The sequence below is a fragment of the Macrotis lagotis genome, chromosome 1, assembly GCF_037893015.1.
Source record: "Macrotis lagotis isolate mMagLag1 chromosome 1, bilby.v1.9.chrom.fasta, whole genome shotgun sequence".
In the NCBI taxonomy this organism is placed as follows: Eukaryota; Metazoa; Chordata; class Mammalia; order Peramelemorphia; family Peramelidae; genus Macrotis; species Macrotis lagotis.
In genome coordinates, this window is record NC_133658.1 from 624,499,967 (window position 1) to 624,517,241 (window position 17,275).

At 33.2% G+C, this 17,275-nt stretch overlaps 1 protein-coding gene across 1 annotated transcript in view; it reads left to right on the forward strand.

Moving 5' to 3' along the window:
• Window positions 1-17,275, forward strand: part of THSD7B (thrombospondin type 1 domain containing 7B) — a 1,134,773-nt gene that overhangs the window by 583,103 nt on the left and 534,395 nt on the right. The window contains exons 8-10 of the mRNA XM_074215070.1: window positions 1,659-1,850; window positions 4,784-5,018; window positions 16,752-16,867. Of these exons, the coding sequence (XP_074071171.1) occupies window positions 1,659-1,850; window positions 4,784-5,018; window positions 16,752-16,867 (543 nt within the window). The remainder of the gene's footprint in view (window positions 1-1,658; window positions 1,851-4,783; window positions 5,019-16,751; window positions 16,868-17,275) is intronic.

Genomic DNA, 17,275 nt, shown 5'->3' on the forward strand with positions numbered 1-17,275 from the left:
TTAAAATCAGAATGGAAAAGCTGTTTTTTTTATGTGATAGCTGTTATTTTATATTTCCTTCCTCAGTCTCAAGGTATATTAAGTAGTCATTCTTCATGTTCCTACTATGTATTCTTATCAGGATACTGTGAATCTAGTTCATAGTTTTAGTAGATAAGTTATCCAAAAAAGGGGTGGATTTGACCTCAATCTATTAATGAATCACTTGGAATATACATCTTATCAGATGAAAGAACTAACATCATGGTCCAGTTTTTCTCAAGCAAGCATTTGGATATCTATCTATCCATCTATCTATCCATCCATCCATCTTCATATCACTAGTTATCAACTCCTTATCTGTGATCTATCACCTATTTATCATCTATCACTTATGAATTATTTATTTATATATCTATTATCTATCTATCTAGAGATTCTTAATTTTTTTGTGTTAAGACAGTCTGTGAAGCTTATGGATCCTTTTTCAGGATAATGTTTTTAAGTGCATAAAATAAAATACATTCAATTAAAAAACAATTTTATTGAAGTATAATTATTAAATATTTCAAAAGTTCATAGACATAAAATTAGGAAACTCTATTTATACAACCAAACATCATCCATTCATCCATCCATCCATCTATCTGTCATAAAGTTCTATATCTTTTTTTAAATAAAATTCATAAGATTAAAAATAAATATTGAAATACTTATTATTTTTTAAGTTCATGGACACCGGCTGAGAACCCCTGATAGACCAATCTGTTTATCTTTCTCTCATAATGATTTAGAAAATATTCTCATGCTAGTTTCAATTACCCTTAAAATAAGTGAATTTTGAATTTCCACAAATAACATATTCTCACTGAAGGATGATGATGGGATATCACTGGATTTGTGAATTATTGTTTTGTATTGTGTTATTGGACAAATAGAATGTTCAGATGTGCTTCCTTGATATACTGAATATAAATTTTCCCATATTTTAGAATGAATAATCATTGGCATTGGTGTGGATATTATTTGCTTGGATAGTATACACAAAGAACTGACTAAAACTGAAGCAGAAAGTGCAATGACAAATTCATGCTGTTACAATTGATTTGGAATATTATATAACTTTAAACATAGTTTCATTTCCATATATTTATATTGTTGCAAATTCAAAAAATAAAAAAAGCATGATAAAAGCATTGATCTATATGAGACTTTTGTTCATAGTGACTACAATTTGAAAAGAAAGTTCGCTATGGAGAAATGCTTTTGGAAGTTCTACTAATGAAGCCAGTGATACAGGATCAGCAGAAATTGTGTCTTTCAGACAAGTGAATAACCATAGTTTTCCTGTTCTTCTGGAAATATATACTATAGATGTAATGGCCAATCCAACACTTACTATGCCACATTTACAATATTCCTTGAAGAATTTGGTTTTGCCTTTGAAAATGAATAACCGTGAAGATTGTATTACAGTCTGTTGGTTTCAAAATATTAAATAATATGTTGACACATTTTCATAACATTTATCCTTGAAGAGTGCTGAAGACATTGGTTCTTGTATCTCACAGACTTTGGAACTAAGTTAATAAAGAAAACTTAAGGAATAAAGACTCCCAGATCATGACTTCATCTTAGATTCTTCCTTAGGTAACTTTTCTCCATTTGCTTGTTTGCAGGAGAAGAAGTATCTGGCAATCTCTGTTTGACGCCTCCTCCTCCAGAACGGATGACATGTGAAATACCCTGCCGAATGGATTGTGTGGTTAGTGAATGGGCAGAGTGGTCAGCCTGTTCCCAGTCTTGCTCTAATAAAAATACAGAGGGGAAGCAGACAAGGACTAGAACTATACTAGCATTGGCTGGAGATGGTGAGTAATAGTAGGAATTTCAAAAGAGGAGTAAGAGTTCATTAAAAAAAATTGGTTGAGTAATACACTTGATGTCAATAGTTATCCATGCTTCTGAAACTGCAATGAAAATTTGACATGACTTTTAATAGTTTTTCTATCCTAGTCTGAATAAGACGGAATACAAAAAATCATCAAATATAGCATGATAATTTGATTGCAATTTAATTGATATCTTTCTAACTGTAGTTCTTAAAGATTTGCCACCTGTTTTAACTGGGATATCCAAGGGGATATATCTGGGATTCAGTAAGGCCTTGGTATGAAACATGCCCTAAGAACAAAAGAATCCAAGATGCTCACTTTCCTTTCTGTTTCGGGGTGGCTAGATGGTGCCGTGAATAGAGCACTGGCCCTGGAGTCAGGAGTACCTGAGTTCAAATCCAGCCTCAGACACTTAATAATTACCTAGCTGTGTGGCCTTGGGCAAGCCACTTAACCCCATTGCCTTGCAAAAACCTAAAAAAAAATAAGAAGAATCTGTTTCCTCATCTGTAAAATGGGGATGATGATACCACCAATCTAATAAGGTTGCTATGAGGATCATATTGTATGTTTAGTACTCAATAAAATTTAAAAAGATACATAAATATCATTTATTTTAATTATATTTTCTTGCTAGGGGAACTAAAGGTTAGCCTCTGTTGTCCTAAGAAGTAAAACACTTTAATGGAATTTTGATATGCTCATAGGCTGTTGTGACCTTGAATACATTAATTAATCCTCAGGCCTCAATTTTTGTCATCTATAAAATATTGCTGAATATTTTTATCCCAGATATTTATTTTAAAAGTATGTTTTGAGGCATAAGATAGATGAATAGGTATGAAATTAATGTTGAAAAAGTTAAAATATTAAAATACATAAAATATCATTGTTCTAAGAAATTAAAGGAAGACATTGTGTCCTTCAAACAGTTGAATTTGATATAGGGCTTGAGGGACTTCTTTCTGCCCAGGAACTGATGTTCCTATTATTTTTAGCCATGGACTTCATCCCCCAGATAAATCCCTACTTCTGTCTTTCATGTGCTTCTCTGCCATCCCTGCCCACGGCTTAGTTGGAAACAGCAGGGCAGTTTGACCACTCACTGTGAGAAACTCCTTTTTAAACAGGGTTCTGTTCTTTGATCTTTAGAAATAGTTCTAGGGTCAGGATAAATGAAGATTGAGTGTTCTTAAAGTACATTTGTTTCTTCCTTGTACTTGTATTTTGTATTTCTGGAGGGGGGGAAATGTTGTAGTATTTAAAGGGGGAAAAATAGCTAGAATAACAAGTCAAGGTCACAAATCTTCCTGAGCATTCAGTCCACTGAATAAAACATTATAGTGTGTAATAGGAGGAGAAAATCAATTCTTTTAGATAAATACCACTTTTTACATGGATATATATACATATATATATATATATATATATATATATATATATATATATGTATATATAGCAAAAGAGAATCCAATAATGAAATTGGATTGTCTGATTCACCTAGGAGTGTAAGAATGCAAATCTGTCTGGTCTCTTTGCCAGTAGAAAGTGCATTGTCAGGTGTTATTTTTGTGGTTGAAGACTGGGTACTTGAAGACAGATTTCTAGCAGATTCTTCTGGACTTTGAAATTGTTGTTCTGGGGTTCAGTTGAACCTGGAACACTTTAAAATCTCTAAGAAAAGAGAAATGTTCTTTTTCTTTTTATTTATTTCTCTTTTTTGAGGAAGGGAAACAAGTGATTCCTTAAATTCATTTAAATTGCATTTGGTCATATTTAACATCTAGCAATTTTAGTTACCTTTATAATATCTTTAATCTACTCTCCATGTATCCTAGGGAATTATATTTAAGATTTGTAAGATCAAAATATCACAACTGGAAAAGATCTTTTAAGACAGATTATGATTACAGATTATGAAAGTGAGGCTTTAACAATTTGGTAAAATGACCTTTCCCATAGTCACCTAGCTGGCAGAGCTGGAAACTGAGCCCAAGTCCATTGAGTAAAAAGTATCATCAAGTAAAAAGCCTTTTAAATTTCTACCTTGTAGCATTTTTTTGGGTTCAATTCCACTATACTTTCTTATTTATAAATTAATTTGATCCTATGAGTAAAGGAGTGTCCTATAGTAAAAGAGGGAATGAAATGAAATAAATTTTTTTAAATTGCTAGGCAATTAACAAATATTATTATTATTTTTTTAGGTTTTTGCTAGGCAATGGGGTTAAGTGGCTTGCCCAAGGCCACACAGCTAGGTGATTATTAAGTGTCTGAGACTGGATTTGAACCCAGGTACTCCTGATTCCAGGGCCAGTGCTTTATCCACTATGCCACCTAGCTGCCCCCTAACAAATATTATTTCATCTGATTATTATTTGCAGGTGAAGAAACTTAGACAAAAGTTAAAAGACCTAAGATAGTTAGAGAGTGTTTGAGGTCAAATTTGAATTCATGTCTTCCTAACTCTTCCTAACTCCAGACTCTCAAAGTTCAGCCTTCGAATTGTGACCTTTCTAAGTCATTTTCTTAAATATTTCTCAGTTTTTTCATCAAAAAACTGAGGAATGACAAGATGACCTCTAAGTTCCCTTATAGTTCTAAATTTATAATCCTACTAGCTTCTATGAGAGGTAAAAATCTCATTTTTATCAATTTGTTTTCAGTAAGAAAAGAAACATTGCTTTAAAGTGGCTGATGTGGCACAAATTCAGAGACCCTGTCCTTGCTTTTCTCAGTGAGAGTTTATTCCCAAGTCTACCCTGCTCCTACAGTTTATATGTATATATTCTACATATCTTCTATGTGTTTATATATATATATATATATATATATATATATATATATAGTTATGTGTTTTGTATATGTATGTAAGTTCAATTATCCTTTCTTTCTTTTGTCTCATACAGGTGGAAAACCATGTCCTCCTCTTCAGACCCTACAAGAATATCGTTTGTGTAATGATCATCCTTGTCAACATTTTTATTGGGAGACATCGCCTTGGGGTCCCTGCTCTGAAGATGCCTTGGTAACAGCCCTCAATGCAACCAGCACCTGGAGTGGAGAAGCCACCTGTGGTGTGGGCATTCAGACTCGCAAGGTTTTCTGTATGAAAAGTCATATAGGTCAGGCTATGATTAAAAGGTATCAACACATTACTTTCTTCTACCTTATATTTGAACATTAATATACTTAGCCATTCATTAAATTCCTAAGTGTTTTGGTAACATGTTTTATTTATTCTTTGACATTCTCAGGAAATTTGGGTATAGCAATGAATAATAACTTATCAATATCCTAAAAGTAATGACTGACATTTGACTATTTAACACCATGATCAAGTTAATCAAGAAACTTTATGACTATTGAGTATCTCTGTGATATCTTGCAGTTCAGCTAGTTTCTTAAATGATATAAAAATTTTAAGGTAAAGGCTGATATTTGAGAGAGGAATGTCATATTTTTCAAGCAACAAATATTCAGCAAATGATTGCCACCTAAAAGTTACATGATACTGTGTAAAGCACTCACTGAGAATATAAATGCAAAAACAGAATAGTCTTTGTCCTCATGAAGTTTCCATTTTTCTAAGTATCTCTTCAAGGTATGGAAGTTATTTGGCTTCTCAAGGGTTACAGGATAAATCTTACTACTTAAGAAAACCTTACAGGGTATTTTATTTAAAGCAGAAAGAAGCATCAGAGACTATTGAATCTTAACCTCCCCATTGAACAGATGATGTCACATAAGAAATTCAAGAAAAAAAGCCAACTGAGACAATTCTTCAGGCAAGAAAACAGTTTGTTAATAGGGTGCCAAACATATTCAAAAAGGATAGGTTGGGGTGGTTAGGTGGCACAGTGGATAGGGTACTGGCCCTGGAGTCAGGAGTTCCTTAGTTCAAATCTGGCCTCAGACACTTAATAATAAAAAATTACCTAGCTGTGTGACCTTGGACAGAGTACACTTAACCCCATTGTCTTGCAAAAACCAAAAACCAAAAACAACAAAAAAAGGATAGGTCAATGACACTGCCATTTATGCAATTTATGTAATTTATTTTATTTATAATTTCTATGTAATTTAATTTGTAATACATTTTTATAATTTAATATGTAATTCATTTTTATAAGCCTAGAAGAACAAAGAACCAAGCAAAAAAATCACATAATTAGCCAGTATCACAGGGGTGAGGGATCATGATTAGTTACACCAAAGAAGTGGACATAGCATACACATCGAATGAAGATCACCATTCTCAGTCTCTAAGGAATGCTTTCATGAATTTTCTGGGTCATCCTGAGGTTACTGATAGGCAGATTCATTGGTGACTAGGGGATTTGGAAAGACCATTTTTTTTTTTTTATTGCTGAAGACAGGACAAGGTAATTTAGTCCTCATATCATGTAGGAAATGCTGGGATAATGTTTTTATGAGAACATTGAGAACAGAGTTTTTCTTTAACAGTTATTGTGGGAAAGCTTAAATCTTCAAAGAGTAGAAGATTAAACCTTTCAACTCATGAGTTTCTTCATTCAGAGTCAGAGAAGAGGCTTAGGTTTGTTACATAGAATACAGAACATGGTAAGAGAATAAAATCACTTACAGACTAAACTCAAACATAAAATACAAGATCACAAATTAATTCTCATAATTGGGCAACTGAGGCAAATAGACATTAATTGTCAAGCCACAAGTCACACATGCAATATGTATCTAAAATAGATTTGAACTCAGTTCTTTCAGAGTTTTATCTACCACACCCTGTTGCATTTCTTTGAGGATGCCAGTGATGACTGCATGTTATCCTAAGCAACAGCTTAGAGTCTACTGGAGATATCATAGATTTATACATCTTCATTCAGAATGACATAAAATAGGAATGACTCTTCTCTTTTGTTCAGATCCTGAGTATTGGCAATATAAAACAAATACATGGGGAAGGACAAAATAACCAAGTTAAAGACTATTTGGAGAATGTTAAATGAAAGCTCATTAAAGGACAGCTCACTCAAGTTACCTATCCCTATGGTTCACTACTCTCAGATGGAAATTCAATGACATTTTTCTTTTTACTTTTTTAAATAGAGAAGAGAGTGCTTAGATCTTGGATTTCAATGATTAAATAATTCCTAGTGTAATAATTGCCTCTACCACAAAAATCAGCAACTAGTTTGAAACTTTTAGTCTTAGAGTTTTCTGGGAAAATGAGAGTTCAACCAATCTGACCAAGCTCAGAAGCAGGTCTGAAACATATGCCTTCCTAACTCCAAGGCCATTGCTCCTACCCATAAAGTATATGATTAATATGGTAAATAGGATAATTATGATAACATTAAATTCCAGTATATCATATACCTCTCAATCTATGGCCCTTACTTTTGTCCTCAAGAAATTCCCCCAATGGCAGGCAATGCAAGGAAAAGGACTTTCATTCAAGAACTCAGTAATTTTTAGATTTGTACCAATGCTTTCTGAAACCTCAGGATACTTGATTTCTTCTGTCCCCCAAATTCTGTATAGGTTTATATATGACTAGAAGTCCAGCTGTAATGAATTTCCTTTCCCTGATGCTATTGGTAGTCCCATCTTTCCAGGCTCCATAGAAATTATCTCTTCATTCATATCAATTACAAGTGTCAATTTAAAACTCCAAACTTTAGTGTTAGAACCATATCTGGATTCTATAAAAGGGAGGTATCTTTGCCTGCTGTCAAAGTCCCTCAATAGATAAATGTGCCTGGGCTGACTAAAATTCATTCCCCATTACTGATCTCTTTCCTGCAACAAAAAGCCAACTTATCAGGATCACCATTGCTTTACAGGTTCACTGGTTGATGGGAGCTTGCAGTGAACTTCCTCCTCTATTCTCAGTAAAAGATTTAGGATATAGAAGAATAAGTTGAACAACAATTTCTTTTATTTTCTTGAGGTGATTAGATATATTGAAGAGCTAGTGAGAAGCAGTAGATAGATATATATTGGATGTGTGACTTGTGGCTTGACAATTAATGTCTATTTGCCTCAGTTGCCCAATTGTGAGAATTAATTTGTGATTTTGTATTTTATGTTTGAGTTTATGTCACTTGGAAGATATATGACCCTGGGGTGAGTCATTTATCCCCTTTGTCCCTCAGTTTCCTCATCTGAAAAATGAAGAAATTGACTCATTTGTTGCTGTAGTCCCTTCTTTGGCAGGTAAACTTGAGGGAAGAAAATTAAATTATAGTATTACCTAAGTATTGATGATAATTGAGTAGATGGAACTCTGATAAAACATTGTCGGGCCATTAAAAAATCTGCAAATATGTGTACTATTTTTCATAAGGGAGGAACTACAAGTTTGATAATGTTCTTCAGCATGACCTAATTTTTTCAACTGCTAAGGAAAAGAAAGCATTCATGAAGCATAAATATAATGTACAGATAAAAATAAAAAAGGTTTGGTGTAGGAGTATGCCATAATAAAATGCTGCAAACTATAATTCTTCATAGTGACAGAGAAATTTAGTATTACTAATGTCTGATCTTTTCTACTTATATAAAATGTTTCACTGCCAGTATACCATAGGGAAAAAATACAATTTGATTTGAATATAATCTCTTAGTTATTTTCTTTAGGAAGCTACATGGAATGATGCTTACATACCCACAGGCTAAATTATTCTCATGGTTTCAAAAGGTATATTCAAAGAAGAAAAGTGAACCACAAAAATTTGAACTGCTCAGTACTTTTCTATGCACATTTGTTTTTTACTTTCAAATTCAAAAATATATAAACATGTATTTTTACACCAATATTTTTATGAATTTCCTGAATTTGTGATGTAAAAAATTTATTTTACATAATTTAAAAACACTTAAACATTAAAAACATTTCCCAAATTAGTATGTATTCAGTTTAAATGAGAGGCAGTTCTGTCTCTGACATATACTATTTATGTGATACCTAGAAAGTTATTTAACTTTCCAGTACCACAATCATTTCTTAGAGACTAAATTGTAGAGTATGTGTGATCTGCATCAATAGAGGGAGCTTCCTCACCCAGGAGTTTCACAGTAGCTGTGAAATCACAATTTGAATCCTTATTTCTATCAGTATTGATTATTATTATAAATAATCTTAAAATGTATTATTACTATGTATAACCTTCTTTTCTAATTTAGAAACTAACACAGGAAAATGAATTGCACAGATGTTTTCCCCAAAACTCACCCCCACCAAAATCAAGACATTGCTAATTACTTTTAGCATTGTTAATGAGACTGGAGACTTAACAACCTAGTTTTAATTCTTATAGTATGTCTCCAAACAATCCTGCTAAAAATAAGCAGACTTTGTTGACTTCAGTAAAGTTAATTAAAATTCTTGAGGTTAATGAGATTAATTGAGCTAAGAAAATAATGTCTGGTGTCCAATAATACACTGTATGATTATCAGTTATGGTGCATTACATTTATAGGACCATTTTCAAAATAGAAATTTTGTTACTATCTTTCAGAGCTTGGCAGGGAGAAAGGAACCCCCCCCCCCCCTTATATAGAATGAGTAGAAACACAGAGGGAATAGAGAGAATTGAAGGAAATATTGTGACAGAAGGGAAGTTTATGGGTTTGAATAAAAGTGGATACTAAGTCTCAGTGGAAGAGATGAGCTAAAATATTTGTTGTCTCAAAGCATAGTGCCAGGTTTCTCTATTGCCTATGGTCTTGTATCATTATGCTGGTATTTTGGTTTCAATTTAATTGCATAGATGGGTATGTTAGTATTGTATGAGTAATGGAACTGATCATATCAGAAAATGGAAATGGGATAGGACACAGCTGAACTAAAAAGGAGATGCTATTGGGATATTTTTGGGGTTTTTTTTTGGTTTGCTTGGGATTTTTATTTTTGTTTCATTATTCAATACCTTTACCCTCCCCCCCTCAGTTTTTGCCACAGTTTCTTTTTTCATTTAACAAAAAATACATAGTCTTTTGTGAAATATAGAAATAAATGCAAGCAAAGAGATATACATAAGTGTTTTTTTTTAAAAGCTAGTAGGTTAAAGTGTCTAGGATATCATGATGAATACACTTTCCATAGAAAGAATCTGTTTCCTGTCTGAATCTTGATTATAGCTACCAAACTGAGAGAAACAGTAGACTATGGTAAATATAGTGCTGTGCTTCAGACAGAAAAACTTGGGTCGAAATTCTGCTTCTGACCCTTAACCTTAGCAAAGATGCTTATTCACATTCTCTTTATAAGTAAAATGAAGATACACCTAAAATAAGGGGTATAAGGCTCAAAAGAGTTGCATGTAAAATATTTTACAAATTTTATAGTTATCATTAACTTTTAAATTATAGGTTTTTATGATATTTAGTTGGGTTAATTCAGCACACAGTCACGAAGAATTAAATTACTTGGTCAGTAAGGGAATATTGATGTAGATATTTTCAGTATAGAAGTAAGATTTATCAAAATGAAATGATTTTCTTCTACTTAGTGAACCACTAATCCTGAGACTTGGTGTGCATTAAAGCATGCAGTATGCCATGGTAGCAAAAGTCAGTGGTCACAAACAGACTTTTTAATAAAAACATAGAGGATTGGATCCTTATATTTTTCTGTGCAATGAGTTAATCAACATAATTTTGAAAGTACTGGAGAAATTATATAACTGTTCCCATGAAGAGCTTTATTTTAAGGCTTCAGTTATACTCAACACCACTCACTAATTCATCTATCCCCTCATTCAAATATATTAAAGCAGTGGATTTATCCTAGACACTCTCTCCAAAGTTGCTAATTATTTCATAATTGCCAAATTCAATGGCCTTTTCTCAATCTTCATTCTTTTTAGCCTCTTTGAAATCTTTATCTCTATCTCCTAGAGAAGATACTCTCTTAACTAGATTTTTGGCCCAAAACTCTCTCCTGATTTTCTTCCTCCTATCAGAGCTCTTTCCCCCCCAATATCCCACCTTTTAATTGTAGATATCCCAAAGAGTTCTGTCCAGGATCCTCTTCTCTTTTCTCTCTCTTTTCCCTCTTCCCATTAGATCTTATGGTCTTATTTACAAGTTCTATGATGATGATCTCCAAGTCCACTTGTCTTGCTCTAAACTCTCTGTTGATCTCCAATCTTGCATCTCCAACATTTTCAGACATTTCAAATAGTATGTGTAGTATATATCTTAAAGCAACATATCAAAAACACAATTCATTATATTTAACCTTAAACCTTTTCCCTTTCATAATTTTCCTGTTTTTGAGGGGAACACAATCCTCCCAATCCCTCAGGCTCTCAGATTAAGTGCCATCCTTACCACTTCACTATCTCTTACTTCCCCATATACAATCTTTTGCCAATGTCTGTTGAATTCATTTTTGCAATGTCTCTCAAATGTTCTGCCTTCTCTTTTCTGGTACTATCACAAGTTTCTGCAAGCCCTCATCATTTCATGCCTGATCTACTGAAATAACCTGCTGGTGCCTCAATTCTCTTCTCACTTCAATCGATCTTCCATTCAACTGCCAAAATCATTTCCTAAAATATTCCTTTGTTCATGTCACACATCCCCTTCCTCAAATTCATTCAGTAAATTCCATTGGCTCCCAGTCTCCTACATGATCAAATATAAGCTCCTCCATTTTGTGCTGAAATTTCTCTGTAACCTTTCCTACCTTTCAATTCTTATTACTCTTTTGATCCAATGTCACTGTCTCCTTCATATTTCATAAGATATTCTGTTTCATGACTCTGGGGATTTTTTCCTTTCTGTCCCCCATATCTGTAATTTTATTCATTCTCTTCTCTGCCTGTTGGCTTCCATCTCTTCTTTTAAGTCCTAACTTTTATTTTATAAAGGAAACATTTCTCACCCTTTCTTAATTCTAGTGCCTTTCTACTATTATTTCTTATTTATCCAAAATATAACTTGTTTGTACATGACTGTTTGCTAGTTGACTCTTCTAGTAGATTGTGATCTCCTAAAGGGCAGAGACTGTCTTTTATCTCTTCTTGTATCTCTAAATCTATCTTGGAGTCTTCTGATCATTATTTGCTGTTGTTTTTATTCAGTTGTTTTTCTATGGTAAATCATTGATCCAATGTTTCATTATTAAATACATTGTGGAAATACTATATACTGAAAGTTTTCAATTGTGTTTTAGTCACATCTGACTTTATGACCCCCATTTTGGGGTTTTCTTGGCAAAGATATTGGAATAGTTTGACATTTTCTACTCCAGTTAATTTTACAGATGACCAAGGCATTTTAGTCATTTACGGATGACTGAGGCAAGAAGGGTTGAGTGACTTGCCCAGGGTCACATAGATAGTTATGGGTCTATCTGAGGCTAGACTTGAACTCAGGAAGTTGAATCTTTATAACTCTAGGTATGGAAGTCTCTCCACTGCTCTACCAGCTGTCCTAAAGAAGGGGGTTTCTGAAATTTTTTAGCAGGACATGATATGGACAAACCCATGCTTTAGGAAAATCACTTGGACTACTGGGTTGGGAATAAATTGGAGAAACTTCTTCATCCTTCAGTATTGAAGGGGACCTTGTCAACCAACCAAGTGATTGGTGGCATGATTTGCACAATTATTTATATTGTAATGAGGGTTATACTCTGCAAGGCATCCTCCTCATTGGCCTATGCCATAGCTATTCTACCCCATGTCCTGATTGCATGAAGTAGCAAGAAAGACAGTGACACTGGATAAAGGAGTACTTGGTGGGGAATAAAGTATAAGAAGAGCTGAAAGATAGGAAGGGTTATGGAGAGATTTGTAAACAAAACAAAGAAATTTATTGGCAATGGTCTAGCTGCTACAGAAGTCTCTTGACCTGAATTAGTTTCTCTTCCTCCTGTATCAGCAGCATTAGCTGTATCATCAGTGCTGGGCAAACACTGTGACAGAATATGCCAATCTGATATATTCTAATGTGTCTCTTTCCTCCCAAACGTTTGAGCTACTCACCATTATGATATGATGATCAATAGCTTTAACATTAGGATAATGTTAGTTTACCACTCATAGATCTACACTGCTCTGCTCTGATTGGAGGTAGACAAGGTCAGTTCAGGTGAGAGGTAAGGAGGACCCTGAAGTTGGCCACATAATTAGAAAAAGATGTGTCGTAGGGTCCTGTAGAGTGAGGCAAAAGATTTCTCCCAAAGCTTTAGTTTAAAGAGACTCCCAAGTCAGCCATCTCTTCATGACTCACAAGCTAAATGATCATGCCCTTCCACATGTGTCTTTTCCCCCCCTCTCTTTTCTACTTCCTTTTATGTGTTGCCTTCCATCATTGGAAGACAGCTGGAGCTGTCTTTATTTTTCATATTTGTATCCCCAGAATGTACACTTTACTTACTGACTGAACTAGGGTAAGGATAATAGAATTGAGAAAAAAAAGTCTTATTTGGCAGATATGAGAGTCTTGGGGAGATTGAAGCAGCAAACTGTTGAAGACTGTTAGAAGAAGCAGAAGAAAGGACAGAAAAAGGGGGAAGAAAAGAAGTAGGAAGAAAGTTTACTTTGAGATTTTTAGTTTCAAAATCATAATGCCAACAGAAAAGTTAATAGTAATGACAGAGCTTGACAGAGAAGGTGATGGATTCACTTTTGTATGTCAATTAATCAATGACAGGAGAGTCAGATTGAAGTATATTGGAGATGGCTATCAAAAAACTAGATATTTATAGAACTTTCTTCATCTGATTTCTGTCATTATAAAGCATTTGTGAACCACACAATTTACAAAATGAGAAATGAGCATAATGCAAATGGGAGAAATGTTAAAATAATACCTATCTGTTTGTTACTAGAGTTCAGACTATTAAATGAATGTTTTATGTCTTTCTTGCTCTCTGCAAAAGAATACAACAGACATTTCAATTTCAAAAACTTGTATTTGAAATAGAATTATACTTCTGCATTTGGTTTTACCCATGATCTTAACAATGTGGGTACTAATTTCAGTGAAACAGATCTGAACTTATTCAGTCCTTCTCATGCCATGAGAGCCTTTCCCATTTCCCTATGCATTTCCCATAAAGCAGCTGCTCAATACACATGAGACCCTCTTCTAGGTAACCACATGTTGTGTGGTTACCAGTACACTGTTTTGATTGTCCATCTGTCATCCCCAACTCTCACAACATGACTAGTTCCTTTCCCTTTCCGATCATATATTTCCTGAACAATATTTTTTAGACCACTTCCAGTGTACAAATCAACATAATGAAGCCCATTTAGGCCCTATATTCATTGCCCTTTTGTTCACCCTCAGTTTTAATTCCTTGAAGCTTGTCATTTTTGATGATTAAATGTGTTATTATTATTCTCGTGAAGATGCTGGTCTCTCCAATACTACATTTATTACACTAATTAAAAGGGGGGGCAGGATGTAATTGAAACTCTGATGACATAGATAACAAAAGGAAAATATTAATTTTAACTAAATAATAAGCCATTCCTAAGTACATAATGTATAGAAAACTCTGTACTGGGCTCTGTATAGAGATATAAAGAGAAGGGTTGCATTCATAACTTAATTGAAGAGTCTTCCATGACATAATAAATTACAAAGGATATTGCATTATATTACATTTCATCATGTCCCACTAATTAATATTAACAAGATTTTAAATGGTGATTATAATTGTTGTTTAATTAGCTTTGTATAGTCTGAGATATTTGTATTGGGGTCTTTTGCTCATTATTTGTTGTTTTTATTCAGTGTTTTCAGATGGTGAATCATTGATCCACTGTTTTATTGTAAGAATACATTGGGGAAATACTAAATATTGTAAGTTTTTAGTTGTTTTTCAGTCATGACACTTCATGATCCCATTTGGGTTTTTCTTGGCAAAGACACAGGAATGGGTTTTCCATTTCCTTCTCCAGATCATTTTATAGATGAGGAAACTGAGGCAAACATGGTTAAATGACTTGTCCAGGTTTATAAAGCTACTGTGTGTCTGTCTGAGGTTAGATTTGAACACTGGAAGGTGAGTCTTCTTAACTCTAGCATGTCACTCAATGCATTTCCCCACCCTAACTGTCCTAAAGAAGGAAGTTACTGAAATTTGTTAGAGTGTAATATGGACAAAGCTGTACTTTGGGAAAATCACTTTGCAGTGTTGAGAATGGATTGGAGAGAGAAGAGACTGAAGACAGGAAGGTCAATTAGTTCCAAAAAGTTCAAGTGAGAGGTAATGATGAACTGAACCTTGGGAAATGGTAACATAATTAAATATTTAGAGATATTGTAGAGGTAGAATGAACATAACTTGATCACTGAGAATGTGTGTAGTGAGGAAGGGTGAAGGGTTAAGAATGATTCCATGCTTTTCAACTTGTGTGCAAGAAAGATGATGTCTAATAAAAAACAGGAAAGTTCAGAAAATGGATGAATTTAGAATCCCCATTTTTCCTATTTAATTATGTTCAATTACCACCTTAGAACCACTCCTGATTCCTACCATCTGCTAATACATTCTTCTGCCTACCTCTCAAAAATTGTTGTGTATTTATTAGCATATAGGTAATTTTTTTCCAATCTCTATAGATGGTAATTCATTAAAGGCAGATATTTTGATTTCTTTGTATCCATAGTACCTTGCAGCACAGTTTTAATAAATGCTTCTTTGTGTTTGATTGATTTTGATTGTATGCTGTTCCTCTTTAATGTAAGATCCTTGAGGACAAGAACAATATTCCTATTACCTTGCGAGGTGTCTAACTGCCTATTAAGCAGATGTCTGTTAAATAGAATTGAATTGATTGGAATTGAAAAGATAAGGCTTCCTGCTTAGAGGTGAACTGGTGGAGTTCTCTTTCAATTTTGGAATGTAGTCTGATGAATGGGTTTGTTATGGTTCATTTTTAACAACAGGAAATACACTGGCACTAACCACTTTCCCCCATAATCATACTTAATATGAAATAGAACCTAAGAGTTCTTTTAAGTAGTCTAGAATATATATCTTCAACTTTCATTTCAAATACAGATTTTTTTTTTAAGTAATCCTCAACCATTTTTTTTCCAAGCCTATCAATACGGGAAGCTATTAATCCTATTCTTAGAAAACCTGATAGGAGTTTCCCTTGGGGAAATAAATGCCATTGATCTAGAGACAATTAGCTTGAAAACTTATATGGCAAAGAAAAGTTTATAGTAATCTTCTCTTTCAGAAACTTTTTAAAAAATGCATGTTCATTTTTATAGAACACTTATTTTTGAATATTCTTCATACATTTTTCACATTCATACTCACACTCATAACCATTCTATATACAGACATTTGTATATGAAGATAATCAATACTTTATAGACATTCAGTATGCATACCTATGTTATCAGGCTTTTATTTGTTATCACCACTACAATTCTTGAATAATTTTTTTCTTTTATCATGTATTTGCATTAAATCCTTACTTTGGAATTTGATGAGATATTTAATTAAAGTGTTCAGATACTTTTTTTGATACTTTCATATTTTTAAAAATCATTTTTAATTTAACTTTTACCATTAAACCAATGTATATGACCTAGACCAATTGATTTAATCTGCTTAGTTCTTAATTTCTTTGTCTATAAAACAAAAACACTGATTAGATCAGTGATATCAGACTAAAATAGAAATGGAAGATATTAATTGATGTAGAAAAATATTACTACTATCTGTTTTATTGCAATTTTATTTTAATTATTTTGTTAAACATTTCTCAATTTCATTTTGATTTAGTTCAAGTCACACCCAGGAATGCTGTGGATCTTGCTTTTGTGGGTATCTTTGAACTAGATGATTCCATCATCCTATGTTAACTATTTTCTTTAGTAGTCATTAATTTATTCCTTTAATGTTCACAGATGTCCAGATTCTACTAGACCTGAAACAGTGCGTCCTTGTCTCCTCCCATGCAAAAGAGACTGTGTTGTGACACCTTTCAGTGAATGGACTCATTGTCCTACTTCATGCCAACAAGGTAAGAAGAAAATACATTGAGTATGTCTCATTCTAACCTTCCAGTTCTTTTCTTCTTGTTTCTCCATTGAGGAGTCTTAGTAATGAGGAATCATCATACATTGCTATCTCAGAGTTTTCCTTGTGACTTTAAAAAATATAGAAAAAGTGAGTAAGGCATTAAATATTATATATATATATATATGTATATATATATAAATCTTAAAGCTCTATACAGAAGTTATAAAAATATTAAAGACTTTGTTCAAGACTAAAATTAAATTACTATTTGTAAATATTTCTTTATCCATCAGAAAAATAATATTTAATAGAAATAGGAAAATGTTATAAGTGTAAATTAAAGATGATCCTGTTTGTTTTATTTTACAAATAAAATAATTGAGACTGGAGAGATGAACAGCTTGTATAA